Raw genomic sequence first — 15661 nt, forward strand, 5'->3', positions numbered from 1 at the left:
ATAAAAGTGCAAGTGAAGTTGCTCAGTTGTGTCCGACACTTCGCGACCCCATGGACTGCAGCCTACCAGGCTCCTCCGCCCGTGGGATTTTCCAGGCAAGAGAACTGGAGTGGGCTGCCATTGCCTTCTCCATGCTTCTTCCTAGTAGATCTTAAAAAGTCACTGCAGGGTGAAGACTATGCCAGTGCCTGTGGTGAGGCTTAATGATGGCCCTTATCAGTTCCCTTTAAAGGTCCTTCTATCTACCGACGTAGGTGTCTGACAGGCATTTACCAAACCATTTCCTTGTCTATAAAATGGGCATGAAAATGCAAACACTGTATAATTGTTTTGATTATTAAATGAGATAATCCATGTTGAGGTTAATACCATGCTGAGTATGCAGTAAATAAATAGTAACTACTTTCTTTGATTTTATTCTCTTCACTCATTAATCTACAGCGACCAGTTAGGGGGAAGATGGGTCTCCATTTACTTATTTTGTGATTTGTGACAGGGCGAACGTGGGGAGGCAGGGCCTCCTGGACGAGGGGATCGAGGGGAGCCCGGAGCCCCTGGACCAAAGGTCAGTTATTCTCACACTGGAAAACAACATTCTCAGTTTGGAAATGTATACCACTTACGTTTAGAACATGCAACTAAAATAAAATTATTCAAGGGGTATTAAAACAGCCCCAAATCACAAATAATTCATTGAAATGGATACCAACTTGTTATTTTCTAAAAGGGGTTTTACAATTCAACTTTTCTAGTTTACTCCATTCTATTCAGTCAAGCAATTTAATAACACATCCAAATGTCAGTGGGGAGGGACTGTCACATTAACACATTACCACTCAAGGCATACTAAAACCTACTGAGTCCAGTGGTTAGGACTCTGCACTTTCACTGCAGAGGGCACAGGTTCAACCCCTAGTCAGGGAACTAAGATCCCACAAGCTGAGTGGCCTGCCAAAAACAAAAAAATCCCTGCATTAAAAAAAAAAAATATATATATATATATATAACAAAAATAAACAAGCAGACAGAAACCTACTGAGGGAAATGTGGATCCAGACTGCGTTAGTTTCCATGGTAACTTGATGGCGTGTAACACCTTGAAAATATGAGAACTAAGGATTTATCTGACTGTTCAATCTATTCCTCTAAACTTCCTGCAAACTGATATGGTAACACTTTATTTTAATAACCCACCCTAGAGACTGGGAAGTGACTTCCTCTTTGATGAAAAGGAAATTTGTAAGCAAACACTTTTGAGACTACTGAGAATTATCTACAGACCTCTTCCCATCCACCAATGGGTGGTAGGTCTTTAGAATTATGACGACGTGAAGGTTGGTGGAGAGACCAGGGAGTGAACTAATGATGTGGTGGTGATGCTTATGTTCAGCGTTGTAACAGTTTACATTATATAGAGCCATATATTAAAGCAGTTAAAATAAAGTGTTTCCATTTTTCTTCATTATTCTGAGTCACTGCTAATTTCTTTTTTCTATTGTTATCTCCCTCTATTGTTTTCTCTTTTCCATCTTTATATTCTTCTATAATAGGGGAAACAAGGTGAATCAGGAACTAGAGGCCCAAAAGGGTCAAAGGTCAGTAACCGGGTAACCATTTTAACATAACATGAGGCCATCAAGAGCTATGCTTCTTGCCTTTTCCACAGGAAAGTCATGTTTTGGATTGGATGCTTTGACACACTGGCATTGCAATAATTTCGCCCTTATGATGATATCTTGGTTTGCTTCATCTTGTTTTTGTGTTCTTGTGCTTCAGACCATTCTTTAAGAGAAAATGTACTTCCTGTTTCATAAATAGAGCTTATTTGGAAAAAATTAAGTACTTAGTTTACATTATGTGCAATATAATATTATTTTTTATTTCCTGGCTGTCTTTGTGATAAATGTTCAAATATGGTTTGCTTTTCAGTCAGTTGACTCCCTTCATTGCATAAAATTTCACCACCAATGGAAATTCCCTCTTTTATCATGTTCTTATAGAACCTGCAATGATCTGTATACTATTAGCAGAATCATGTTATTTGAGATTCTATTCATGAATAGCATGGGAAATGGGGAAAACAGAAAACAGATATTAGTAATTCTCCATTCAAGCAAATTTAATTATTATGGTCCATGTTACTAGCATATTGTGGATAGAAAAAAATCATAATCCTTTTAACTGCTTATCTTCACTGGTCCTTATCCAGTTTATGAGGATATGTAGAAAGATACAGAAAAATGCTTTGAATTCTGTTTAGGAAAAGAGCTCTATAAATTTTAGGCTATTTGAAAGAACTCTCAGTTCTACACAGGTTCAAATCTTTCCTCCAAATTTTCTGTTGAGATTTCCGAGACTTTCTGAAGTATTCTTAGTGATACATTTTGGAGTTTGAGGCTTAGGTGATTCCTAGTGTCTGTCTAGGGAGGGGGGTGAGGTGGCAATAACACTATAAATGGATATTTAAAGACTTTTCTTATTACACTGGAAAAAAGAGAGAGAGCCAGGTTTGCCCAGCTCTTGACCTTCAACCTGGCCACCCTGGTCTAACCCTGCTGTCCTCTTCAGCACTTCCTAAGGAGAAAAGTTTTCCTTAGATCCTTATCATCAGAGGGAGACCCAGCTGGGGACCTTTCCCTCCTAAATCTCTCAACACTGAGCTCCCCGTTGATCTCTCTCCCTTCCTTGTCCTGATTGTCTACACTCTTTCTTCTTAGAGAACAGACAACCTATTCATTGGTTGGCTCTTTTCCCCCTTGCACCAAATCTCTTCATATAAAGGCAAGAACATGGCTCAATCTGAGAGATAAAAACTTCACTTTGAGTGTCATAGAAGCCACTTGCTTTGCCTTTGAAGATCCCTAGTAAACAAGTAACTGTATGTATTGTCATTTCAAGATACTCTGTCATCTGAAAGGGGAAATTTAATTCACTTTAACAAGCATCTTAAAGAAGCGTTTGCCATGTCAGGGGTTATTGTATTTCAAGTTGCTATTTTACATTTCAAAAGTTCATATTAAGGATGATAGTAAATACTTGGATTAAATACATCAAATCCTTGGATCTGAGATATTTGGGGACTGTTGGCCTCACTACTAACTAGGTTCTTTTTCTCTTTTCACCGGGGAAAGGGCGATCGTGGAGACAAAGGGGACTCTGGAGCCCTGGGACCAAGGGTGAGTGTGTCTCATCTACAGCTTTGGCCTCCAACAAGCCTAGATTTGAAGTATGTGTCTATGTGGCTTTTCACAAGGCACTTGGATTAATCATACCCAATAATAGCACAGGAGGTAGACTACTGTAATTATTCCTGCTACCCCTCCCTTTCTTCCTATTTTTTATTGTAGTCACTGGGAGCACTGAGTCTATAAATTTGGACACATAAGATAAGCTCCACAAGAAGAAGTAAAGAACTCTGTCTACTTTCCCTCTGCTAAATGAAGGTTTGCCCAGCTCTTGACCTTCAACCTGGCCACCCTGGTATAACCCTGCTGTCCCACAGCCATCTAACAATAGAACTTTCCACTTTTCAATTAACTCAATTATAAAGAAAGAAATAGTCCAAATTTTCAGAACCTTTTTAAGACACAGAGAATTAGGACATAACTAATGGAAATGCAGTGGTAGAGCTACTGAGTAGGGTAGACATCTTAAAAATATTTGTTCCCTCCATATATATATATTCAAATATATATATGCATACATATTTATTCCCTGTTTGATTCAGTTTTAATGGAGTTCTATTCCTGTTGGAAAAGCAAGCATTTCCTATAGTATAATGTTCTATCTTCTTCAAGAATGAGGAAGCAGTCTTTGTGGTGTAGATGAGGAGAAAGATGTCAGGGGTTGCTTTAATAAATATAGATAAAGCAAGCAAAATTTTGTCAGTCAAATCAGATTAGCCTACATATAATAATTTTCAGGGAGCAGCTTTTGATATTGAATCTTTTTTCTTTTTTATCTGATTTAATATCTTTAACATACCACAGGCAGGAAGTTGGAAGTAGTTTGCCTGCTTTGAAATAAGGACAAACTTTGAACATGGTTTATTTATTTTAACATGTATTTGGGCCTCAATTGAGAATTGATGGTCAGGGAGAGCGTGCGTGTTGCTGTTTCTGTTTCTGCCACAGTCCCTTCTCCATCCTAGCCTAAGGCTCTGTTGGTTTATTTTTTCATAGGGTCCACCTGGTCAAAAGGGAGATCCAGGAGCCACCGAGATCATAGACTACAATGGCAACCTCCACGAGGCCTTGCAGGCAAGTGACTGCTCCCATCCTGCCACAGACAGGGACACCGCTGAGACCCGTGTAGTGAGTGGAAATATCACCCTCCGCCTGCCTCAGCTCTCAGAGGGCTCTACCGCTCAAAGCATACCTTCCTCCTAATCTCTTGAACCCAGCTGCTTCTCCCTGGCCTGGTTTATCCTCTTTATTTCCTAATGTTTTTCAGTCCTTCCTTTTATTTTCCTTCTGCTCCCAGATATATTTAGCTTTATCTGGTTTAACTTATTTGTTTTCTTTCTTGAAAAGTGAACTTAGCAAAACCATTAAGAGCCCTGTGGTTCTGGGGTTGGAGATGCCTGGGTTCAGACCTCTTGCTTACTAAGTGCGTGAGCTAGAGCAAGTTATTTAGTTCTCTGTGAAATGAGGACAGTAATAGTATCTGCTTCAAAATGTAAATAGGGTTGTTGTGAGAAGTAGGTGACTAAATACTTGGAAACGTGCCTGGCACGTGAGTCCTCTGTAGTTGCTTCTGAATACTGCTACTGTTAGTTCTTTTTCTTGCATCAAGTAAAAACACATAGAGGGTAGTCAAGAGGGTTACTCTTCTGATTTTCCTGAATTATCACTATTTTGATGACCCAATCTGTTCAGAAGCCTCAGTGACCCCCTTGTCTACGCTATCAAGTCTAAGCATCTCCATCTGATGTTTAAGGCCCTATAATCTGTCTTTTCTATACAGGTTTTTTATTTCTCCACAACATAGTTATCATATCTATAAAAATCGCTCCTTTTTTTCCTGGTTCATCTTTTTCCTTTCATTCATCTCTAAATCCTCTTCAACAGTTCCCTGCTACCACCCAGATGAGTTCCTCCTCTGAATCCTTTTAATATTAGCAGTCAGGACCCAGTAGTTTAACATTTAATTATTCTCCCAAATCCCCTAATTTACTTTAGTCTTGCCTCTTACCAAATTGTAAATTACTTATTGACAGAAAACTTGTTGTATGATTATTTTGACTCCCATAATGTGTCCAATCCAGGTCTGGGAATGTAAATATTAAATAAACTTATTGGTTGAATCAGTGATTACACTTCGCTATGCACAATCCATTTCTCTGCTCGAAAGTCAAATTAGTTGTTTTAAATATTTCTCCATTTTGTACTTGTTTGAATTTTTTCCATCTCTATGATTTCACTAGCATTACCAAATTATGGTAGATCTACTGCACTTCTATGGGTCCTTTGTTACAAGTGTTATTTTAAACTAATAAAGCATTTATTACATAGTTTTTATAGAATCTATCTTCAGCTTAGCCTATTTTTCATTCTTTTTCTTCTGGTAAAGCACAGAGAAAAGCATGCTTACTGCTTGGAGAAACATCCCTTGGGCAGTGTGTTCAGTCAACAGCTTGCATGAGTGTTCCTCAGCACAGGTGGATTAGACTCAAGCAGTAGATTCTGGGCTCCTGTCAAGTTCTAGAACATGCTTTCTAAATTGTCCGCTGTTCCCCAGAAGTTGCTGTCTGCATGTATAAAGAAAGAAAAGAACAGGAAGTTTTGGTTACCTACTATGTTGTCGGAGTTCTTACTTATAAGATGTAGGGACACATTTTCAACTTTCTGACCAATCTTGTCAGTTTCCCTTGAACTGCTTCCAGTGGCACCATGATTCTTTTAACTACCTATAAGAGGTATCCATTCTCTTATCTTCCAAGATATGCTCCAATCTTTTTGGCCATGGCCATTTTATGGAAAAATTGTGGAAGAGTTTTAAAGCCTTTACATGAACAGAGATTGGCATGAAGCCAACTACCCTTAGTCTAAAACAAAAATCTGCTTTGATTTCCCCTCTGTTATTAACTAGGTGTGTCCCTTTGGGGAAATCACAAAATGTCTATATTTCATTGATCTGATCTATAAAATGAGAATGTTTCTAAATGGATCTTTTCTAAGATCCATAAAATCTAATATTATGCTTATAGTTTTTTTTTTTAGGAACTGGAATATTCTTTGTTGATGTGCCTGAATACACTGTACTTTTAAAAAAATTTAACACCTACATCTTGATGTGAAAGAAGAGATGTGCACTCACTTTCTTGTTTCACCTTGAGTTCTATATGACTGTGAACCAGTCAGTATCCGTCACAACCAACTAGGTCATGTTTATCTCTCAATCTTCAGCCAGTCAGCTCAGTCTCTCAGTCGTGTCCAACTCTTTCTGACCCCATGGACTGCAGCACACCAGGCTTTCCTGTCCATCACCAATTCCTGGAGCTTTCTCAAACTCATGCTCATCAAGTTGGTGATGCCATCCAACCCTTTCATCCTCTGTCGTCCCTTTCTCCTCTTGCCTTCAATCTTTCCCAGCATCAGGGTCTCAATGAGTCAGTTCTTCGCATCAGGTGGCCAAAGTATTGGAGCTTCAGCTTCAGCATCAGTCCTTCCAATGAATATTCAGGATTGATTTCATTTAGTTTTGACCGGTTTGATCTCCTTGCAGTGCAAGGGACTCTCAAGAGTCTTCTCCAACACCACAGTTCAAAAGCATCAATTCTTCAGCACTCAGTTTCTTTATGGTCCAACTTTCTCATCCATCCATAACTACTGGAAAAACCATAGCTTTGACTATATGGACCTTTGTTGGCAAAGTAATATCTCTGCTTTTAATATGCTGTCTAGGTTGGTCTCAACCTTAAGATTTATTATTCTTATGGAATTGTTTAGACAGCTAAGCATTGTGCTTGTAAATAGCTTATCATTATTTTTTCACTTCAATACTATTTCTTTGTTTTCCCAATATAGTACTCTAGCAGACTGAGTACTTAATAAATAAACTAAATAGCCATTAGATTGAGAGGAAGTAATAGACACTTGTTCTTCTAGTTCTCTAACCAGTGATGGATAGTCACAGTTTTGCAAATTCTATGTCACTATTGCCTCCTCTAAAAAGAAGGCCGGCCAAAAAAAAAAAAAAAAATCTAGAGTAATTAGATAAATAAGACCATATTATAGTTACAAAATATCACCCTAGAAATATAAAATTTTACTGTTGCCTCTATTGAAAATTGTTACAGGCATACCTCCTTTTATTGTGCTTCACTTTATTGCACTTGGAAGATACTGCTTTTTTTTTTACAAATTGAAAGTTTATGGCAACCCTGTGCCAAGCAAGTCTATTGGTTCCATTTTTTCAACAACGTTTACTCACTACATGTTTTTCTGCCACATTTTGGTAATTCGCACAGTATTGCAGATTTGTTGATTTTGATTATATTTGTTATGGTGATCTGTGATTTTTTTTCCTGGCCCTGCCATGTGACTTGCAGGATCTTAGTTCCCTGACCAAGGATCAAACCCCAGGCCACTGGACCACCAGGGAATTCCTTTTGATCCGTGATCTTTGATGTTATGGTTGCAAAAAGATTATGATTATGACTCTCTGAAACTTCAGATATAGTTAGCATTTTTTAGTGTTATTTTTATTGAAGTATAATTAATGTACAATATTACATATATTACAGGTAAACAATATACTGATTTGTCATTTATAAAGGTTATGGTTATTGTAAAATATTGGCTGTTGTACTATATATCCTTGAGCTATAAAGTATTTTTCAATTAGGGTGTGTATATTGTTCTTTAGACATAATGCTATTGCACACTTAATAGGCACATTACAGTTTAAACATAACTACTTACACCGGGAAATCAAAAATTTGTATGACTTGCTTTATTGCAATATTCACTTTATTTCAGTGGTCTGAAACCCTAATCGGCAATGTTTCCAAGGTATGCCTGTATTTACATGGACATTTGTCATAAGTCATTTATTTTTTTTAAGGTGATTATGTTTCCACAATTAGCAGCAAAACCTTTTCATTTAAAAGTTCTTAAAATCTCTAACTCAAGCTTTTAAAATTTCTCAACACCATATAAACTAAACCTGTTCTCTAGGGTAAATCAGAGGTGATTTTAAGCTTGCTTCATTATAAGACATGAAAGAAAATAACCTTTAATCCTAAAGAGATTCACATTAGCATCTCAGAGAATAAATCACCCGGCATCTTGCTAGCCTTCAACCAATTTACAGCTTTTCTATCTCATGCCTTCCATTTCACATCGCAGTTCAGTAGAGAATGACATGGCTTTCTCCATCACTACCCAAAATTCTGGTTTTCAAATCATTACTGAAGTTCAGCAGAGAACCCAGCTGAGTTTATGTCGTGTTAACTTAGAGGAACCACATACAAGAAATCCAAAGTGAGCCAACATATTTGCGAAGTTCCTGAGTGTCTACACACTGGTTCTTCAGGATGGCAGTAAACATTATGTTTTTGAGAAGTTAGCTTAGTTTTCTGCCATTTGTTCTTCTGTTAACTGGGTGGAAACTACCCTGTATAATTTTTAGGTCTCACAAATATAGTTATTTCACAAAGTCATTTAAGCCCCATCTGTTCAATAGTTCAGTTTCCAATAATAATATTCTTTCATTTTTGCAATTCATTATAAAACATGTTGTTATCCTTAAAAAAAAAGAAAACTAGTTTTGCATTTCATTGGAAAATGAAGCATGTATGGCACAGGTTGGAAAACTTCTGAGAGTTCAAATTTTAAACTACTCCCCTTTCTAAGCTTTTCTGAATTTGCTTTCTAGTTAAAAAAAAAAAAAAAAAAGGAATTTTTAGTTGGAAGGCTATGGCAAGGAAATTATTTCTGCTCAGTAATTTTCTAATAGCCTTTTTAAAATGACTCATCTATATACAGGAGCTGAGAAGTAGCTTTCTCATAACCATAAATTCAACTCTTGGTCTAGGTGAATCCTTTAAGTATAAAATTAGTGCTATCTTACGTTACATATATATGATGGTATAAAAATCTGGACCTTGATTTTTTTATAACCTTGCCCCCAGTTTGTGGCCGTTTTGCCTTTTATCTTGGAAGCACTGGATTGTTTTTTCCTACCCTGTTCTCTCTGAAGCTGTAATGACTATGATTTTACCATAGAATACAAACTTGAACCATCTCTACATGTGCATAAATACATTGCTTCTAAGAAACGATGACACTATATCACTAAAAACTCAAGTGTCTGAAGTGAGATAGATGGATAATGTTTAAATTATTTTTTACAACACAATAAAAACAGCACCTTGAATTAGATAATGGAATGGAGTAGCGGTTGGTGATGGACAGGGAGGCCTGGCGTGCCGCAGTCCATGGGGTCGCAAAGAGTCAAACACGACTGAGCAACTGAGCAACTGAACTAAACTGATGGAGGAGTGGAAGACAAAGGGATGGAGTTAAAGTGATATTCATAAGTTCACATGTAACTAGACAGTCTTTCTTTCTAGGACCAGAGCTCCTAAGAGAAAATGTTCTCCCCTCTAAAATCCCATACAGTGGCACAGACCTTCAGGGGGCAGTAAGCCCGAGCACCACTAGTACTGTTCGTGCTCTACAGCAAGGGAAGCCATGACTAGCGAGTAGCCCCTGGTTGCTGCAACTAGGGAAAGCCTGAGCACCGCAATGAAGACCAAGCTCAGTCAAAAATAAATAATTTTTAAGGAAAAAAACTTTTTTAAATCACCAAAAAAGAAAAGTGGTGCAGAAAAGAAAAGAAAAAAGTGCCTTACAGAAGTTTTGGTATAACACCTGGACAAAACACTTAATACAAAAACATTTCATGGATTAGGGATTGGCTGTTTTAGAGATTCACAGTTTGAGAGACTATATTTTGATACAGTATTCAAGCCCTTTACTTTAGGAAACAAGGTGAATCCCTTGTTTCAAGATAAGATAGGATGTCAGTCCTGTCTTAATCATGTCACAAACACACACACACTTAAGCTAATTATAATACAACAAACAAGATACAAACTAAAAGAGAAAAGCATAACTTGTACAGTTAGATATTTCATTTTCTCTAATCAAGATACTCTAGAAATAGAGCTTTGATGAATAGCAAAGTTTCTTAGCTCAGTTATGCTGACAGACCACAGGTGCATACTATTTTACTTCATAGTTTAAGTCAAGTGAATTAAAATTTTGACATTTTCTTTCTCCTTTATCCATAGGGTTTTAAATAAAATTCTAAAAATAATTTGTGAAAAGAATCTTTACAATCTATGGTATTCGTTCAAAAATAGGATGATATGTTCTCAGTTTCTTGTCAGTTCTTACCAAAACATAATCCAAAAGTTGATTATTTCAGAAATGTATTACTGTACTTTGGCACACAATTAGGTAACTGTCTTTATCAATACGTTTTCCCAACAGAGGATTACCACCTTAACAGTCACGGTAACTCCTATTGCATGATTTCTGTGGTTTGTGACTTTGTATTCAGTGTCGATGCATGCCAGTCATAATGGTACTAATGTAGCCTTTGTTTTTATCTGATAGTTAATATATTTTCTTATGTCAATAACCTTTTACAACATTTGCTCCAGTTGAATCACTTTGTCAGCTTAGTTAAAAACAAAAAGTCAAGAAAAAATTTATTGCTATTTTTCTTGTCTTTGGCCTTTTCTCAATAATACAGCTTTGTTCTTTAGTGTTTGGGAAATTAAAGCCTTTGTGGCAGGTGGGAAAAGTGTTTCTAGAAACAGAGGAAATATCAGGAAGTTAATTCAACACTGAAAGATGAATGTGGAACAGGGCAGCAATGATTTTACATTGTCTTACAAATCAACTTGAGAGCATTATTTTAACCCAAATATGGTGGGTTGTGGGTTGTTTTTTTTTTTTTGCATATATGTAGGTAGTTTTTATAAATTTGTAACTAGTGAAATGTTTCCTCTTTGCAAATCACTACTGGAGGATATTTGATTATGATAGAAATTAGGGAAGAGTATAGTGTGCTTATTATTTAAAGTATACATTTTAATACAGACAGTTGCTATCTTTTAAAACTTTGTCTTTTCTGGATTTAGGGTCCCCCTGGACCACCTGGACCTCAAGGACTACAAGGGCCAAAGGTTATTTTTTGTTTTATTTGTTTCCATTTACTACATATGGTGCAGAGAATCCATATTAAATATGTGTGTCTTGGAAAATCAGTCTTACGAAATACTGGAAGAGCTGAGATCAGCAATATTGCTTAAGAGAGCTGAAAATAGAAACTGAGTTCTGGACTGAAGGCAGGATTAGAAAAAAATAAAAATTAGGAAAGAAATGAAAGAAATAGAAATGGCATTAAATTTAGAGGGAGGACACTCAGAAAAACAGAGTATTAAACAAAGGAGAAATAAGTTTTACAGAAATGGTAAGTATAAAGAAACACCTAATGTGGTATATGGAAAAAAGGCAAATGTTTAAATAGAGAAGGATTGAAGGAAGATTTGCTCTGACATTAAAAAAGATCCTTATCTTCAATTCTTTTGTAATAAAAAGAACAAGAAAAGTTTCAGCATGACACATTCACAAATGATAATTTTTGAAACAATTTTCAGTCATGTTTACAACACATACTGTTTATATATTCAATTGTTCTGCCATTTAAACTTCATCTAGTAAAACATACCAACTATAAACAGAAGGAACAAAATTACTTGATTATATCAAAAATTTGTTAGTAGCATTAGCTTTTCCTCCCCAAACTAAAGTTTATTCAGCCATGCTCAGTTAACACATGGCCAGCAATTCTGTCTTTTCAGGACTGAACTACATATGTTGAAATATGACTTTTATCATTGGGTTTTTTGTAGGTGATTCAAGTGGTGTCAAAATCCATCTTTTATTTATGCCTCTTAAGGCAGTTTGTTTTCAAAATCTATCACACACACACACAAACGCACACATCAGTTTTTGTACTTTTCTCTTTCAAGATACTTAAAAACAGAAAACTGGCACATAGAAACAATTATTTTTCTATTAGAAAAAGGAATATGGAGTAAAATATTACTAAGATCCTTGGCTATGTGAGATATATTTAGAACATAGACTCTAATTTCAAACAGATTTCATGTATAACAAACATTAATGTAAGTTTGGGGATTTTTTACTTTTTATTTCTCCACCACATTCTGGTCCCTAAGAGATTTAACACAAAAAAAATGCTCCAATAATATACAGCCTATATTCCTGGTAAACAAGTTGGCCTGGATCCCTATTCTTTATTTTTTTTCTAGATTTGAACATTTAATATAATTCACTAAATTTACAAAAAAATTAAACTTTCAGGTTTAATTATATAATTTATTTAAAATATTGGTAGTATAAATAGTTTGTAATTTTTGTAATATAGATTGCTTCAGTTATTTTAGAGACAAGAAACATTTTTTAAAGAAATAGAACTTAAATAGTATATTCATTTAGAGGTTCCTTAAAGAGATGGTGACAATCATGACATACAGAGTGGTTTATGTCATTAAATTAGTCTATCTTTTCTTTGATAAAAGAAATTCATGATCTGCAATCCCATTGCAGTATTTGACATGGTATGCAAAAGTCATTGGATCCCCGTTCTTTAATATCTTGGTGAGCTTGACTAGAAAATCTAAAAGAGAATCTGCAGATTCCTTTTTTCTCTGTGTAGAGTCAACCAAGGTCTGAGTTTCTTGCTTTATCCCCTCACTTGACTAAGTCTCCAGAAGCAAAATTGTCCTCAATGCTAAATGTGTGCCTTATTCTGTACAAACTTCATAAAACTTGAGACTTGACTCTTCTCTATAGCTCAGAGGCCTGCAGAAGCCCAAATGGACTTGACCCAAAAGAGGCAAGGACTGCCTAGCCAAGAAATCTATGTTGTTAAAACCTACATCCCTGTGCTTTATAATTCAACTGCTATTCATCTATTAATCATATCAATCAATAATTAATTGGTGGACCTCTATTCCATGATAAGTACTAATATCTAGTAAAGACAGGAGGATATAGTAAAGGGTTTCAACAAGGAGTTCTCAGTTCAAGGATGGAGAAAGGAAAGTAAAGGCACAGTTATTAGTAAATAGAGTAAGTGCATTGGGTAAGAAGCATATAGGAAATGTGCTGTCTGCCTTGGGGTCAATAATGCCTTTGAACTGAAAGTGAAAGGCAGCAGAAATTGGCCAAATGAATGTCTAGACAAGTAGGGTGGGGACGGGGTTAGTCATCCTCCTTTACCTCTTACCTGCTACCCTTCCCACCTTGCTGGCACTCTGGCCCACCTCATACACCTGACGATGATCTTGTAATTGGGACCCTGGGTTAGCTCCTTCAGTCTTTGATGCTTTCCATGAGCTCGCCTTGAGAAAGTTGGGATAATTGCAGTGAGATGTGCCTATGACCTGGAGTCAGCAAATGCAGTGTGAGTCAAATATAAAACTCATTCCGGCTCAGGACTCAGAGCCTCAGACTGAATGTGAACGAAGTCAATTAGTATTTCTCCTTCCTTTATCAAGCAAGGACTGTTTGACTTCTTATATATCAAATGTACAAGCTGAGTTGCTTCAGTAGCGTCTGACTCTTTGTGACCCTGTGGACTGTGGCACATCAGGCTCCTCTGTCCATGGGATTCTCCAGGCAAGAATACTGGAGTGGGTTGCCACGCCCTCCTCCAGGGGATCTTCCAACCCAGGGGTCGAACCCCCGTCTCGTATGTCTCCTGCATTGGCAGGTGGGTTCTTTACCACTAGCGCCACCTGGGAAGCCCTATACATCAAATAGCTCTTTACAAACTACATTTGGTGGGTGAAGGATAAATAATTCATGAATTGTGTTTTTGTTTTAAACATTTGTGAGTCACAGTTTGAAAGGAAAAGCGTAGCAACAATTATCCAACCCAGAGTGCTGACAGATATTCAGATTGCATGAAACTAGGGCTTAACCAGTTGCATCCAACCTCAGCAGACTTGTTTGTGCAAAATAAACTTTGCCACTGCCGCAGAGAGCAGGAAATCTAGAATTTAAAGAAAAAAAAAGATTTTTTCTTTTTTTCATTTGTTTGTCATGCCTTCCTTTAACATTTGGAAGGATCAAATTTCACACTATGACCAAACAGCTCTTAAAGTTTTTACCAGGGAAAGAAGCTCCAACCATTTCAATATTGTGGTTTATAACATCACCAAACAAGCCTTTCTAGAAAAACAGCCTCAAGTCAGCTCCCTTGGAAATCTGTCTGTGAGGCAAGCCATTCACTCACTCCAAAGAACTGGTTTTACAAAGTTTCCATGGTGTGGAAATCAGAGATATTTATACTGGGATCTACCTAAATGACCCATTGATATAATATCTTGTCTTTCAAAGAATTTGCTTGTTCGGTACGTTTCTGATTGAAAGGTGACTGGACATTTGTTGTTTGAATAAATCTCTAGCACATTTTTAAAATTTGTTTTTAATGGAACATCTTCAGTTAAGAAAAATAAATCCATATATTTGAGGTTTGTCAAGGGTTCTAATAAATCATAATATGGATAGTGACTTTAGTTCATTCCTAGCATAGTATAGGAAATTGAATTGATCCCAAAATAATTTTCTGTGGATTAAGATATTATCTGATTTATTATATCCTTCAGTGAGGCTTATCTGGAAATAGCACATTCACAATCATTATGAATTTGTATTCGCTGTTCAAACAATGCCAGGTAAAATGTTATAAATGTATGTGGCCTTGCATGTTATTTTTTCTTAACTGCTATGTTTTTGCTCTTTTCTCAAATTTGAAAATAAGAGACATCATACAGATTTTTTTAAGGAGAAAAAAATTAACTAATTGAGGCATATAGGTTGTTGCTATAGGATATGCTCTACCTTCAAATGATAGCAATTTTTTTAGCCTGAATCTCACATGAGGGGATAAAATAAAAAATAATTGCTGGATCTTAGTTCAGTTCAGTTCAGTCGCTTAGTCGTGTCCGACTCTTTGCGACCCCATGAATCACAGCACGCCAGGCCTCCCTGTCCATCACCAACTCCCGGAGTTCACTCAAACTCATGTCCATAGAGTCGGTGAGGCCATCCAGCCATCTCATTCTCTGTCGTCCCCTTCTCCTCCTGCCCCCAATCCCTCCCAGCATCAGAGTCTTTTCCAGTGAGTCAACTCTTCACATGAGGTGGCCAAAGTATTGGTTAGCTATGAATAAATATTATTATACAGAATATTCAAAAATTGTTATTTCACTTTGTGTAATGATGTGGTATATGTAGTAACATATTCAAGTTTGGATGAATTTGCTGAAAGTTAAATTGTACTGTTACCAGCTAGCATCATTTTTTGCATCATTTTTAGTGTAGTATGCTACCAACAATAAATAAGAAGCTAGCCATTAATTTTTATCTTAACAGGGAGAGCCAGGATCTCCAGGAGTCCCAGGAGTTGATGGAGAGCAGGTAATTTTCAAAGTTATATACTGTCATTTAAGGCATCATTATTAGTCACCTTTTATTATAGATTTGAAGACATTGTTGATATATAATATTCTCTTTTTTTACCTTCTGTTCTAGAGACTACATTAACT

The 15661-nt window shown here is 36.5% G+C and overlaps 1 protein-coding gene and 1 long non-coding RNA gene across 3 annotated transcripts in view; one reads left to right on the forward strand and one right to left on the reverse strand.

The window, feature by feature from the left end:
• The window catches only part of LOC129561711 (uncharacterized), a 66225-nt gene extending 65428 nt beyond the window's left edge, over positions 1 to 797 (forward strand). Inside the window, exon 8 of the mRNA XM_088836181.1 lies at positions 497 to 797. Coding sequence (XP_088692307.1) covers positions 497 to 667 — 171 coding nt within the window. The 3' untranslated portion in view covers positions 668 to 797. The remainder of the gene's footprint in view (positions 1 to 496) is intronic.
• The window catches only part of LOC129562195 (uncharacterized), a 126422-nt gene that overhangs the window by 33148 nt on the left and 77613 nt on the right, over positions 1 to 15661 (reverse strand). The window contains exon 5 of one of the 2 annotated variants that reach the window (XR_016037411.1): positions 5593 to 5749. This is a non-coding gene — a long non-coding RNA (uncharacterized LOC129562195). Of the gene's footprint in view, positions 1 to 784; positions 5750 to 15661 lie in introns of those variants that run through there. The other variant, XR_016037410.1, reaches the window with a different exon arrangement.

The sequence above is a fragment of the Moschus berezovskii genome, chromosome 5, assembly GCF_049115385.1.
Source record: "Moschus berezovskii isolate FMDL1 chromosome 5, NW_MosBer_1.0, whole genome shotgun sequence".
In the NCBI taxonomy this organism is placed as follows: domain Eukaryota; kingdom Metazoa; phylum Chordata; class Mammalia; order Artiodactyla; family Moschidae; genus Moschus; species Moschus berezovskii.